The sequence below is a fragment of the Dicentrarchus labrax genome, unplaced genomic scaffold, assembly GCF_905237075.1.
Source record: "Dicentrarchus labrax unplaced genomic scaffold, dlabrax2021, whole genome shotgun sequence".
Classification (NCBI taxonomy): Eukaryota; Metazoa; Chordata; class Actinopteri; family Moronidae; genus Dicentrarchus; species Dicentrarchus labrax.
The window spans coordinates 2,902,037-2,916,703 of NW_026136708.1; the positions used below are offsets into that span (position 1 = coordinate 2,902,037).

At 39.1% G+C, this 14,667-nt stretch overlaps 2 protein-coding genes across 4 annotated transcripts; both read right to left on the reverse strand.

The window, feature by feature from the left end:
• Positions 1 to 672: 672 nt before the first annotated feature.
• Positions 673 to 9,612, reverse strand: ephx1 (epoxide hydrolase 1, microsomal (xenobiotic)). Of its 3 annotated transcripts, none has more exons than XM_051408919.1 (9): positions 9,309 to 9,612; positions 6,787 to 6,992; positions 6,500 to 6,680; positions 6,197 to 6,415; positions 5,148 to 5,277; positions 4,779 to 4,993; positions 3,424 to 3,532; positions 3,095 to 3,217; positions 673 to 2,587 (listed from the first exon to the last, which is right to left on the reverse strand). In XM_051408919.1, exons 2-9 carry the CDS (start codon positions 6,967 to 6,969, stop codon positions 2,380 to 2,382), a joined length of 1,368 nt encoding a protein of 455 aa, XP_051264879.1. In that variant the 5' UTR covers positions 6,970 to 6,992; positions 9,309 to 9,612; the 3' UTR covers positions 673 to 2,379. The 3 variants fall into 3 exon arrangements, with proteins under 3 accessions (XP_051264879.1, XP_051264878.1, XP_051264880.1); XM_051408918.1 differs by having other exon boundaries at positions 9,326 to 9,609; XM_051408920.1 differs by lacking the exon at positions 9,309 to 9,612 and adding an exon at positions 8,889 to 9,173.
• Positions 9,613 to 10,057: 445 nt separating this feature from the next.
• srp9 (signal recognition particle 9) lies at positions 10,058 to 12,733 on the reverse strand. The gene is made up of 3 exons (XM_051408921.1): positions 12,556 to 12,733; positions 12,336 to 12,404; positions 10,058 to 10,901 (listed from the first exon to the last, which is right to left on the reverse strand). Exons 1-3 carry the CDS (start codon positions 12,625 to 12,627, stop codon positions 10,782 to 10,784), a joined length of 261 nt encoding a protein of 86 aa, XP_051264881.1. The 5' UTR covers positions 12,628 to 12,733; the 3' UTR covers positions 10,058 to 10,781.
• Between the last annotated feature and the right edge of the window lie 1,934 nt (positions 12,734 to 14,667).

Sequence of the window (14,667 nt, forward strand, 5' to 3'; positions counted from 1 at the left end):
TCAATCATTTATGATGTGATTGGTGATTTTGTTTGCTGTCTACCATTACCAACGTTAGAAGTTCCTGTTTTAACTGCATTTAACATTCTGTCAGAACTCTGGTCTTTAGGCCCCATTGAGGTTTCTTTGCTGTCTCTCGTTTCTGACTGAAAGTGATTTTGAGTTTTCTGCAACTGAAACCTGAGTGAATAAAGAACCCTTTAGTACCCCCATCAGGGCATATTTGAGTGTCATTCGTGCAAGAGTTCTCTTGCCCAACAATTATCTGCTTACCTCAGGTTTATTTAGTTTATTGGTTTTTTATTTTAACTGAAATCCTCTTAATACCCACTTTTAACTTTTTGAAGAGGCATTTGTTCATTATTTTCACTGGGAAAGAAAGTGGATTTTTCCTTTATTACACGGTTGAGAACCAGTTCAGTACTACCACAATCTACCATTTCAAGTGGAAAGATCCACTCTGTATGCGCTTCTCTGTCGAGGTGAATGTCACAGCTGTCTTCTTAAGCTCCCATCATCTTGTAAAATTAATGTTATGTGTGCCTCTGTGGTTTAAATGTGCAGTTATCGTGATTGTCAAATCCAATGTTGAACTCCAGGAACTGCGCAGTAGTAAATGAAGAGCTCTGTAGATGCCCCCGAAACAGTTTGAAATAACACTTAAAACTGTGCTCTACTCAGTGTCAGTTTTATTTGGTCAAAAATAACATTGTGCTTGCCACAATCTGAGATACAACATGTCATTCTGGTCTTCCTGGAATGGTAGGATACACTCCGATTCATTTTAAACTGCATTGTTTATAAAGGGAAAGATCAGATTTTGGCATTATTGTGAAATGAAATGGCATTTCAGAAGTTGACAAAACACCTCTGGTGACTACATTTCCAAGGCTTTTATTCATGAGATACATTCCGAATGGCCAGTTTGTAAAATTGTTTCACTCTTTTTAATAAAACCAAATACATTTCATCATTTAAGTAAATCACCTTCAGAAAAAACTTGTCAAACAGCATTACAGATCGTATTCAACTTTGTCAAGACCAACATGATCTTACGATGATTATCAGATTCTGAATATCAAAAACTTTAATGAAGGACATTAATATAAGTAACCAGTGCTTCTAGTTTTTGTAGCAAATCAAAGTCCACCATGAGGCAAAATGTAAAACTGATAAAGCAAATAAATCAAAAGCTGTCAAAATGTGTTAACTGTGTAATGTATTAAAGAAATCTGACTTCATCAGAGCGTTAAAATACTAAAAATCAGTTCTGAATAAGTCCAGAGGGAAAAATACAGCAAAATGAAACATAATTCAGTGGGTTAAGCCGATAACGTGGCGGCACGGCTGTAGCTTCAATAAAGAGATTTCCTGTTATCGGTTAGAGGAATGCCTGGCACCTCGACCAAACTGTCAACACAATAACAACAAGCAACCCCCTGACCTCCCATCTGCAGCTGCTTTGTAAACAATTCAAGACTACAAGGCTGAGGGAAGTTTGGAGGAAACTCTCCGACTTTAATCTGCACTGACAGGTGTAGCTGTGAGTTTGTTAGGGACTAGTGATGTGGCTGGTAGTGAGCAAGCCTGCAGCAACCTTCCACTTGCAGAAAGAAATGGTTTTTTTTGTAATTTACTATGCTGTGCTTATATAAACAAGTCGAACAGTACTTGGATTAGCATTAAAGGCTGTGAACGTGTCTCCTTCATGTAAAAAAAAAATTTGTGTTGTTTAACAGTTTTAAAAGTGAACGATCTAGACAGAAAGTCTGAACAGTAGCTCCAAAATAAGCTCAGCTTCATGTCTTTATAACTACAAATAGACCTTTTTCACAGCACTTCTTGTTCTGTTCCATTTAGTGCAGCAGAACCTTTCCAGTGAGAAAACATACACAATAGTAGCACACAGACTCTGTTTGACCTGAATGGAACAGAGCTTTAATTAGTATAATTGCTGTGTTTACCCTACTAATTCAGTTTGACGTGGATGTCATTTTGTGTTCACTATATATGACTTCATATAAACGATCCAATTCATCCATTCATTTTGGTGACTATGGCCAATTGTGTGAGTTACTACCTTTTGCAGACATGAGATGGATTTGTGACAGTTGCACAGAGAATGAGCCCAAACCAATGAAAAAACTGCAACACTGCATAAGGCTCAATCATGAAGAATTATGATAAGGAATTTCACTAACAAAACTACACTATATCATTGATTCCAGCACAAAGAGAAACTTACTTCACAGCCTAGAATCAAGATTGGGTGTATATGTCTACTTACTGCTCACCATTGTGCTCCACTTGCTTTCCATTCATCCATCAGCTTATCAATACTTTCATACTGTACGTTTACTTCTTTCACCTGATCATCTTCTATTTCTTCTTCTTCTCCACTGTCTTAATGAAGTTCTGGATGTCCTCGGCCATCAGCTGGGGCTCCTCCATGGCAGCAAAATGGCCGCCACGGGCCATGGGCGTGTAGCTCACGAGTTTAGGGTAGTTCTGTTTGACCCACAGCTTGGGAGAGTGCATGAGCTCGTTGGGGAAGCACGCAAACCCAGTGGGGACGCACACTGGTATCCTGTGAGAGAAAATCAAGTGTTAGCTCATATTAAATACTGAGGGGATTTTAACATTACAGCTGCTATTTAAGTGCTGTTAATGCTAGTACTTGACCAACTTCATGACAAAAAAACGTGTGATATCTCCACTGGAAAAACAACTTATATTTTAGCATTTAGTTTCTAATTCCGATGTTTCTGTAAAGGAGGGTGAGAAGCTCTGGAAAACAAATAAGTTGGTGAAAGTAAACAACTTTTATGGCAATGGACATACAGTAGTAGTACGGTTTCTACAGCTTTTAACATGTCCAATTTCAGACTTTTTAAGAAACATCAAGCAAAATCGACTGATGATAAAATACCCTGCAAAAATTGTTACAACTTGATGACCTCAGGACTCATGTTTTGTAGCTACATGTGCAGTAAATTAAACAGACAAATAAGTTCACAAAGTTAAGTTTCTACATCTGTTCTTTAAGCACCAACACAATGGAAGTGTGACATCAAACTCTGTGGTTGTCACTCACTTAGTGTGAGGTGCGTCGAGGCCTTGGCCAAAGTTTTCCTTGTAGAACCTCATGGAAGAGATGATGCAGCCAGACGTCCAATAGATCATCACATTAGTCAGCAGATCGTCCAGAGAGAACTTCCTACAAGGCACACAAGATTTCATATTGCAGTAATAATAGTAAAGGTTTGGTTATAAGGCTACTGAGTGTTACCCACTGTAGGAGGTCATCATTCATCAATATCAAATCTGATTAAAGCAAAACCTTTTCCAAATAGTACCCTTTTATAATGGAGGATTTGGTGATGGCAAATATCAGCAATGACTCCCTTCTATTCTGTTCTGTACCTGGTGACCCCTCCATCCTCCAGGCTCCTGAAGTCGGAGCTCGTCCACGTGGAGAATTTCTCCAGAATGTAAGCAGCCAGACCCACCGGAGAATCATTCAGTCCTCGACCTGAAGGGGAATCCAGAGTCCCAAATGACTTGATTCAAAATAATTGTACATTTGTTTTTATTGTAAATCTGTGATCTTAAAGGATCAGTTGACCTAAATCACATAATCCCTTTAAACCCTAATGAAGTCAGTCTAGAGGACTAAGAGCAATTTCCTCATAGGAGCAGGATCACTAAAAGTGCACTCACAGACAGCGCTCAAAATTAAAGAGGTCCCGGGGACAATTAAACTAGCACCTTCTCTCCGGATCTCTGGATTAGGGTGTGCCTATATCTTATATGTAAATAGTTATTTTGAGCTTGTAAATATTTAAATAGTTAGTTTGACCTTCCCCGTCCGTTTTTTAGGTTTGTTTAACCTTTTTACTTCAAATAAACAATGTTTGTGATTATTATGTATTTCTATGGGTGTATACCAATCAGAAAGAGGTTTGCATTTGCCCTGCAGTTTGCAGGGATGCATTAATTGATGCACTGATTATGCAAAACACAACCAGCAGAACTTCCATGGCGGACCAGAGTGAGTCAATGAAGTGATGCGTGTTACTGAAACAAAGTTATATTCATGCTATGTTTAAAATGTAGAATGGAAAAAAGCTTTTTTCTACGTTGGAACAATGGTTGTTAAGTCTGGGACATCTGAAAGTAGAATTTGGGACAGTTGTGGGACACTGACGAGAAAAGTTTATTTCGAGCACAGCTCACAGAGACACCCACAGTTATCTAGGATGCCCAGTCCATCCTGTAATGAGGTTTGGCCACTGAGCAAAGTAGTTGAGCGTTAAGCATGCTGCTGGGGGATCTATTGTTTTTTCCGTAGGCAGTCTAATTAAATTTGCTCCATTGATCTACCACCACCTTTCTGCTGGTGTCCTTTATCTTCAAAGTCATGTTTGATCATTCGAGTCCCAGGGAGATATTTTTTAAATCTGTTAAATGACCTCTTGTTCTCCTAACTGCTGGCTGCCTGCACTGTTGGAGAGCATGGAAATCAATATCATTCTGATGATGCTCACCTCTCATCTGTAGCTCATACCTACTGCCTAAAACACAGATAAACATAAGTAAAAGCTTCCACTATGGTGATGTGGCTTCTGTTCCTGGGGCCCCTTACAGAAAAGCGAGCACTTCTTACATGCAGATCACATATGGTGTCAGCGTCCTGTTTTTTCTGATCTGTTAAACGTGTCAAGATGAACACGAGAGGAAATGATCTGATGTTGCAAATAGACCCAGTGGGTCCTTACCTACGGTGTCAGGCTTGGTGGCCTGGATGTGCATGTAGCCGGACTCTTTGATGGACTCCACCACCAGTTTCTCCGTGGGGGGGAAGAGACGCTGAATGTCTATGTCAGTGAAGCCAAACAGCTTAGGGAAGCGACGGCCGAGCATGATGGATAAAACTATGGGCAGCGTCGGCTTGGAGGGCGGGGCGAAGTTCACATGCAAACCATTGACTGTCCTGGGGTAAGAAAGTGTACAGAAATACATAGACATATACATATCATCAAAGATCTGGTGTTTCCAGGACAGGTGGCTGTGACTAGTTCACTGCGTGCATACAACATGGAGTAAAAAGTCCAAATGATGTGAAATGAAGTTCTTGTGTGTCTTACGTTGGCTCCAGTTGAGCCATGTTGGTGGTGACCAGCCAGCCCCAGTCTCCTCCATGAGCGTAGAACTGCTGGAAGCCCAGACGCCTCATCAGTTTGTGGAAGATGCGTGCTGCACAAACTGAATCAAAACCTGTCCACACACACATTTAGAATATATATATATATATATATATATATATATATATATATATATATATATATATATGGCAGGAAATTAACTATACTACTTGATCATGTAGAAAGCCCTGGTCAAACAACATTCACTGTGTATCATTTTTAGTGCTAGTTTGTACATTTTGTATATGTACTGTATATACACTGAGTTACCAGCTTACTAGACATGCCTAGATACATTTAAATGTAAAATTGTGGCAATTACATATGTCTTTAATTTCAATGTTAGGTGGGTTCCTTTTACAAACCCTGGGTGTTTTCTCCATCCCTCTTGTGTATGTTCATATATTATTGTATATTTCTTCTGTTTTGTCCTTATTATAAGCTCAAATAAAGAACTAAAGACAAAACAATCTCATACAATAGTCCTGCAATATTCCTACTTGCTTACTATTTACTCAGGCACATGCACTTTAATTGAACAAACTCAGCTCTTTATATGCACTCAGGTTTTTGATGCAGCCATGAACTTTAGATGTGTTTGGGTTGTTTTTGTAATTAGACACTCCCAGTTGGGTCTTCATCAAGTCAAAACCTGGGATTAAATGGAGTCAGTGTGCAACTGTTACTCTCTTCATTAAAGCTTAAATATGAATAGCCTTGCTCATACATGTGATCTGTGCATAATTACACTCTTCTATTGACCGTAATTATACCCTGGTCCTGAGATAAATGATGTTTCATTCAGCTGTATTTCTATGGTTGAAATGGCAAAAAGCACAAAACCAGTTTTTCTCCTCTTTACTGCGCAGTAAGCTATAGTATTAACAATAGCACTGCAACAGAAAAAGGTTTATGATATTGATGAAAGGAATTTTCTAAATCTAGCGTGATCTAGTGTAAATGTTTTCCAGTCTCTGAAAGATAAAACTCACCTTTCTTGTGTGGTGCTTCAGAAAAACCATACCCTGGTATAGAGGGACACACCACCTCAAACACAAGGTCACCTGGGTCTGATGGTTCCGTCAGCAGAGGGATCAACCCGTAGAACTCATAGAAGGAGCCAGGCCAGCCGTGAACCATTATCAGAGGAATCACAGTGGTTCCCTCTGGCACCTTCTTGGGTTTCACATGCAGGTAATGGATATCAATGCCTGGATGGAAGATCGATGAATAAGAGCAGGTTAGAGAGGTAGGACAATGTGTTTTTCATGAACGTGTCAGCAGTGCAACCTCACCTTCGATGTTGGTTTTGAAGTGGGGGTACTGGTTGATTTTGTCAACTTGTCTCCTCCAGTCAAAGTCGTTTCTCCAGTAAGAGACCACCTTCTGCAGGTACTGGGAGTTGAAGCCATAATTAAACTGGCTGTCCTCTAGGGAAGGAACAGGGCGAGTCTGGTCTATCCTCCTGTACAGGTCCTGACAGAAAATGACAGAATGTTTCATGCTGTTACGTGCTTAACTACCTCATGAGTAAATGCTATGGAGTGACTACCATGAACGGCAAACTAAGAGGGAATCTAACCTCCAGCTCTTCATCACTGGTGGCGACTTTAAAGGGGCGGATGGTGACATCCTCTCCACCACTGGATGGTGCTCCGGCCCCCCACCAGCCATCCTCTGTCTTCAGAACCTGGATCTTGTTCTTCCGAAGCAGGAAGTAGATCAGTCCTCCAGTCACCAGAGCGACAACCACCTCTGTGAACATGGTGCTTAGTGTCTGCACTGTGTCTGGATGGGTGTGCAGAGGGAACAAGGAAGAGATGTCATTAGAATGAAGCCACAGATATTTTACCTGGCCAAAACATAATTAAGACTAAACAATAATACATTAAAATGTGTTGATGTTTTGTCAACAAAACTGAGCTAGCTATATTTGTTATGATAATAATCAGTCATACCTTCATGTTTTCTGGGAATACCCTTCTACTGTATATCTGCTCTCTGGTCTAAGGTGGCTAAGTAGCTTGAACATATCCTGGAATTCACAATTCCTAAATTCCTTGCTTTAATTCAACAATAACTTTGCTGTCAGTGATATTACCACGTTAGCCCTTAGGAGAATCATCATTTCAGGTTTAACTGCTGCCAAAAAGACCCCGGACCCTCCATCAATAAAAGATTGAATCCTCTTAGAGATATTGGTCACATATAAAGATCATTAGCTGTAATTAATAAAGTGTGATCATCCACTGGAGCAGCCTGGGATATCCTCATGGGTTGTCTTTCAAACCCATACTTTCTCACAATAATGTGTCTTTTATAGCATGTAAGACCTACACACATGATCTAATGTCCCCCCCTTTCTTTCTCTTCATCTTTCTTTCTTCTTCTTTGCAATGCAATGCTGATATGTGTATAGTTTGTGTTGAATGCTGTTTGTATGTACAAGAATCCCTGTCTTGTGTACAATGATTTTCATATGACAAATTCAATAAAAAGTTGACCACAGAAAATATTTGTGCTATTACAGAACATAATTGCACCTTTAAAGAATGAGCAAATGTGTATTTTTGCCTTTAATAAAAATTGTAGTCAGCTTATTACATGTGATGTAAGACAAAAGAATAAAGAATTATTTAATTATGACTGAAACTGGATGTGACAAAATCCTCATTTAGTGTTCAGTTTACTAACTGAACACTAAATGACTGTCCTAAATTACAAACAGTATTTAATGCCACAAAAACTATAGCTTATTCATATTTTATACAAAACTGTACAATGAACCCAAACAGTGAACTCAGTAACTGCAAGATGTTTGTGTTGGATTAATTTTGAGCAGATTATTTCCTGTTTAGGCCATTTTCTGTCAGCGTTATGTATTATCATTTTACATACTTACTAGGCTTCAGTTTTGACAAATTCAGTGTTTTAACAATTGTCCCTGACAATTGGCCATTGTTCTATTAGACACTTTACATTTACTTTACTTTAAGTGAACCAGATGCTGAAAAAGAGGCCTACTGTGTTTAGAAGGCCTTGCTACCCCCCATGAAGCTTTGGCGACTGTTAGTGGGGGCTCATATGTATTCCAGTCAAATACATATATAGAAAATACAACGGAGAGGGATGAATGAGACAGCGAAGCATCTATTGTTAAATAATGATACGTGACTGAATGATTAGACATACTATAAGTACTATAATACTGTATAAGACAGAACAAAGAGTGGAACAGTAAACTACAAACACTAAATTTAGGAAAACAAGATTGTAGGAAACAACAAAAACATTTGACACTAACCTGACTGAACAGTTAATACTTTATCTGCAAAACAATGTGGCAGCAGTCAAACAAAAGTGCCACTGTTGTGTTTGAGGCCAGCTGACAGGATTAGGTAAAGAACAGGGCTGACCAGAGGCCTGCATTCAGGAGAGCTGCAAGCATGGACACACACCCCCACTGTACCACTGTACCACTGTACTTTACCCTAACACTGTGTTTATATGTGATTATTACCGACCAGCAGCTTACAGCTGTATCCACAGCTACCACAGCTCAACAGCATGGATTAAAGGACAAGAGTGGGCTGACACTTAGCATGCTAATGTATTCATGGAGGGTAGACATGACGTTAACAGACCACCATGTACAGAGTTTAAAGTCCTGTCAGCTGGACTCACCCCGGTACAGGCCTGTTTTCTGGAGCAGACCCCCTCCCACTACTCACATTATTAATAGTTACAGCAACGAAGCCACAGGAATAGCAAAAACAAGACATTATTAACGTTATAGGTGATTAAAGTTCACTTTATATGTGCTAGCTAACGTCATACCACAGCTAGACAGTGAAAAGTGAATAAGCTAACAAACCACGTACGGAATTATTGATGTCGACGGAGTACAAATTGTATCTACACTATTTGAATTGAAAAGTTAACGCACTTAAAGCTGAATCTAGTGGGCTGTGCAGATTTAAACTGAACACCACATCTTCCTACTTTAACTTATTCAATTTAAAGCACGTGGGTTAAACGTCACTATTTCATATGTATGCCGTCTAAATGAATGAACATTCAAATACATTTGAGCAGTACTCACACGGCTTTAGCTGTGTTACCTGTTGAGGATAGGTCTCGGACGCTGTCCTCGGTGCCGCTCCGCTTTGCCACAGCGTAAACTTTTTTTTTTTCCTTGACTCCTCCCCTCTATCCTGGCTCCCTCTACTATTCATTAAATCAAACGTTCACCTTTAGCTGGATGGACAAGACCAACTCAATTATTGTAATGGCGTATTGTCTGTAGTTCTCCGTACATGACGGGAAAAGACGAGGATAAACATTTGTCCCGTGCAAGAACTGAATATGTGGGAACGTAGAAGTGCATTATGGGACATGTAGTATTCTACTGAAGAGGACTAGTCGATTTGGTGGTATGGTCTGGTTTGGGCTGCTGCTGAGAACCCAAACAGCAGTTTAATTGGAATATTCACCCAAAATAGAGAAGGAACTTAACTTCTACACAAGGGCACCTACTTCAAAATACACCACAAAGAAAACTACGGAAGATGATTAGAGCCAAATGTGGGAAAATGTAGTAAGGTTTTGAGTTTTAAGTAAAAATAAAAAAATAAGAAATTTAAGAAAAAAATACCTTTTTAAACTCCAATATTTTTTTCATGTGGCCCTAATCCTCATCTGTATAAATCTTAGTAAAACCTGTAAGATTTCATTTTAAAGTTACTATCATATAACCAGAAGATCCTCATCCTTAATCCTGCAGCCATTTATGGTTCTCAACACATTGCATACAACAGACACAAGATGAATACAGGAGAATATAGTGGCTGTGCTGGGGTAAATAAAGATTTATTGAACATGTAACGTAATCATTCTCAGACGATGAAATGGCATTTGCACGTGTGGGGGGTTTCTCGGTAGAAATCGCGGGTTCCTCCACACCGTCGTTTGGAAATCAGAAGGTCCTGCTTCATTCATGTGGCACGAGTCCATGAGGACAGACAACATTAAACAAATCGCTGTGCTGAAATTGAATCCAACAGAGCTACATGATGTAAATAGAAAAAGACATGCAACGTCTTCATTGCCCGTCCTTTATGTCCCCTTTAAAACTGAAAATAAATGCAGGCTCCTAAAAAGAATCAAGGTGCCAAAGCTGCTTACACAGCAGCAGAGGATTTGTACGTTTTGTCCCACATTCCCCCAACCCCACTCATTCTCCATCTCTACATCCCCTAAAGTTCCCAGCAGCCTATAGTGACCTTACTGTATATTAATACCATCAGGGATGTGATCAAAATGCCTGGTAAGGAAAAGCCGGTTAATGGGATTTTTAATGACTAAGAAAGAATCATAAAAAACTGAATCCTGAGATAATAAAATATATACAGTATGTATAATCACATCTCTGACAGTATTAAATCAGTGTAGGCAGCCAGATCAATCTCATCACCACACTCCCTCTTCACATCCACCACATCGCACTCTGATGGTACTCTGCTCTCATCAACTACTGTGTCTGTCCACTGAACTCAGTCCAGGTGCTTCTAGAGCATATTAGTCCGTCTCCATGGCACCGCTGTGCGTCTCCTTGGACACCATGAGTCTCATTAGTTTCCCGTGGAGCTTCTCGATCTTCTTCACGTCCTGGGCCTGGTCTGTCTTGTACTGTAAACACTGCAGGGATGGACAAAAAAACCCCCCCATAGTATTAATTTCTCTGCTTCCCCCATTTTAAGCAGCCGATTTTGAAAGTGAACCTGTTTTCAGTATACATTACAATTAGGGAATGGGGACAAATGTACAGTATATATATATATATATATATATATATATATATATATATATATATATATATATATATATATGAGTAAGGTTTAACAATAAATTGTATCATAAATGGAGCAATGCAATTATTAATGTTATTAGCTCCGTGTGCTTTTGCTGCAAGGTCACATTAAAATGTCTGCTGTTAAAAAAAACTACACCAAATATATCTGTTGATTAATACAGTGCTGTAATTGTTTGTTCTGTTTTTAAAAAAAAAAAAAAAAAAAGGAGGAAAATATTTTTTAAAAAAAAAAAATCTACATCTAATAAAAAAAAAGGGACTGGTACAGAAGTTCACGTCCCTAATGAGGATGGATTTAGTCCCCTATCATTCAATATAGTTTACTGTCACCGAAACCACAAAATATTCACATTTGAGAAGCTAAAATAAGAGAATTTGACCTTTTGCTTTAAAAAAAAAAAAAATAACCTCACAACAATTAATTGGTTATCAAAATAGTTGGTAATTAATTTAACAGTTTACAACAAAGCGAATAAAGCTGCAATAGGTAACTTTTATAAAAAAAAAAAACAACTTTGTCATATTACTACATCCTGATAGTATCACATGAGACCTCTGGCTTCTTTTAGAGCTCCTGATGGCATTTCCAAGAATCCACCAGGACGAACAAAAACAACCAACCAGCGCAGAGAAAGAAAGTTGATTGTTGAGTCTCATTCCCAGGTCTTCAAACATCGATACTAAGAATAAGACTCAACAATCAGCTATCTTCAAGCCACCAGCCCAAAACGTCTTTCCATCTTTCTCGACTGGATGTTTTTGTTTGGGGCCGGGGGATTCTGGTAAATGCCATTAGGAGCACTAGGAGGAGCCAGAGGAACCTGATGACCTGTCTCATGTTCTACTGTCAGGATATAGTGAAAGTTTCAGTGAATATGACTCAAAGTTATTTTTCTAAAACTGACCTCCTGCAGCTTTAATCGTTGCAGCTGTAGTGAGGAGTAGTGCTGATATAATGAGCGTCAGCTGTTGAATCAATCAACAGAAAACTACTGATTACAGTTGAGTATCTTACAAAGTAAAATATAAAGCATCCAGCCTCAAATATGTTCACATTTGCTGACATTTCCCAGCCAAGCGAATACCAACCGATACACTACAAATACTGAAAGCAAAGAAAAGGATTTTCTTGAACATCAAACAAAGAACGCTTTTTAAAAGGTCTCCGGTGTGAACACGACCACCACTCACGTTCATCCACACTCCGTATCATTCCTTCTAACACTTCACTTCAAACTTTCTTTCTTCGAGTCACTTACCACAGAGTTGTCGGTCACTTTGATGCAAAGGTTGCCGTCGCAGTGTCTGTACTTCAGAACCACTCTGACCTGCAAACACAGCAACAACAGCGGGTGAACTGGGAGGACTGGGAGGACTGGTTCAGACCAGCAGTTGGTACAGTCACGTCGCTAACGAGCTATCCCGCTAACAAGCTACGAAGCTAGCACGCTAACCCAGTTAAAACTAACGTCTTCTCACCTTCATGGGGTCTGTCAGATAGAGTTTTTCTGCTGCACGGGCGAACTCCTCCCAGGTCTGATAATAAGGCATTATTTCTACCAAGCACACTTACTATTATACCAAAGAGTCTGTTTGTATCGGCGGACCAGCTCTGCTAACTTGGGAACACCACATCAGCAGCAGTGTGAGCTCAGCCAATCAGAATTAAGAGAACGTGATGCACAAACCATTTCCGGGTTGCTATTTCAAAACAAAAGCACGCAAAGCATATATCATAAATCATTATAAAGTCCGTGCTATTAAGTTACTTTTGATTGTATCATTTAATTTGTTAATTTATTCAATGATTTTGTGGATTTTGGATTGAATCAATTACCAGTTAACAAAGTGATACATAGCAACTACTGCTTCTTGCTTGTTAGAAAATTCACCCACTTGACTTTTGTTTTGAAACTATCCTTAGTCACAGTACCGGAAATGATCCTGTGCTGTATGCGAGGAGAATTCTCCATGCCGCCCTCTAGTGGTTGCACTTAAAGGTGACTAAAAAAACCCTGCTTTTCACCAAATAATGTGAATAATCCATATAGCTTGAAGATTCACTGCAGTGTTTGATTATACATTTTATGTAAATTATTATTTTTAATTTCTTCTTGTCCCAAGGTATATTCTATAGAAAGCTTTTTATGGACCAGAATTGGATGTGTGGTGTTTAGTTGTGTAGAACTCACTCTCAGGTGACAATAACACAATGTAAAAGTACTAAACTAATTTCAGGGTTGGGAAGGTTATTTTAAAAGTGTTATCCGATACAATTATTGATTAGAAAATGTATTCAGTAACCTTATATTCATTATATTAATCTTAGGAACATCTTATCTTATCTTATCTTTTTTTAATATAAAATAACATTTGAGTAAAAACACACACCCCCTAATGTAGTGGAGTATAAAGTATCATTAAATGGAAATGCTCAAATAAAGCACAAGCACCTCAAAACTGTACAGAAGCTCTGTACTAAAGTATGTGTAGCCACCATTTAGCGCTCTGGCAGCTTAGAAGATATAAGCTGTATTTCAAGGCTTGCACACCAGATGGCGGCCAAAGTTCAGGTATTTTTACAGCTTAGGCTATTGGCTGATCTCAGAAACTGAACTATCAACATATGGCTGGTATTTACAGCGAGTGTGGCAGGACAGTAAGCCTCATTTCCTTCATTTCTAATGACATTTACTGGTTCAGTGTGTTACATGTCACAATAACAGGGCTGGTGGGGTGTGGGTGGTGTACTGACGGCTCATTCATCATCAGCTGAGTCAGTTGAAGCTCAGTCACCCGAGTGCCTGACTTGCATCTATTTCAGACTTTAGAATCAAAATACATGAAAATACAGGAGCCGGTGTTAGAGCTACTCCCCACACTCATGCATACGCATGTACAAATACACATTATAAAAGGAAAATACAGTGACATGTCATTAGTATTACCAACGGTACCGGGAGGCGGTGCTGACAGGCCTTCATGTATCATTTTAAATACACTAACTGTATCTTTTAGCACCGTCTTCCTGACAACCTAAAACACCATCATTGAGGCAAAACTGCAACCTGGTATTATTTTGGTAAAATCAGTTTGCCCTTTCCACAGTGGACAACCTTTCTATCAAAGTGCAGTGGCATTACATAAAGGCGGAAGAGCTCATACTCTGACCTTTTGCCTCTACCTTTTTATTTTTTTAAAAACTGCGTCCTAATCCTCTTTTAGAACATCAGACAATCGGCGGGGTTAGCCGAGCTAAACGTGATAGTTAGTGCGTATCCACAGCAGCTTATGGGTTTTATAATTTATTGTCCACTGTGTTCCTCAGTCTACAAGTCAGATACAGTCTGAGGCTTCATTTCCAGCCAGGGCTTCCTCTTCAGCTGCTTTTCAATTTCAATGCCAGAGAGGGACTATTTACTATTTGGGTCATTGTCCTAATCAACATTCTTATGATGTTTTTTGCATCACACTCAGATAATATAATCAAAGGGTGGAGAATAATACCCCCCTGAGCTAAATAAAGAAACAGTGCATTTAATTTTTGGCTATAAACAGTTTGAGCTGGTCTTGACTCCTGTAAGCCTCTTT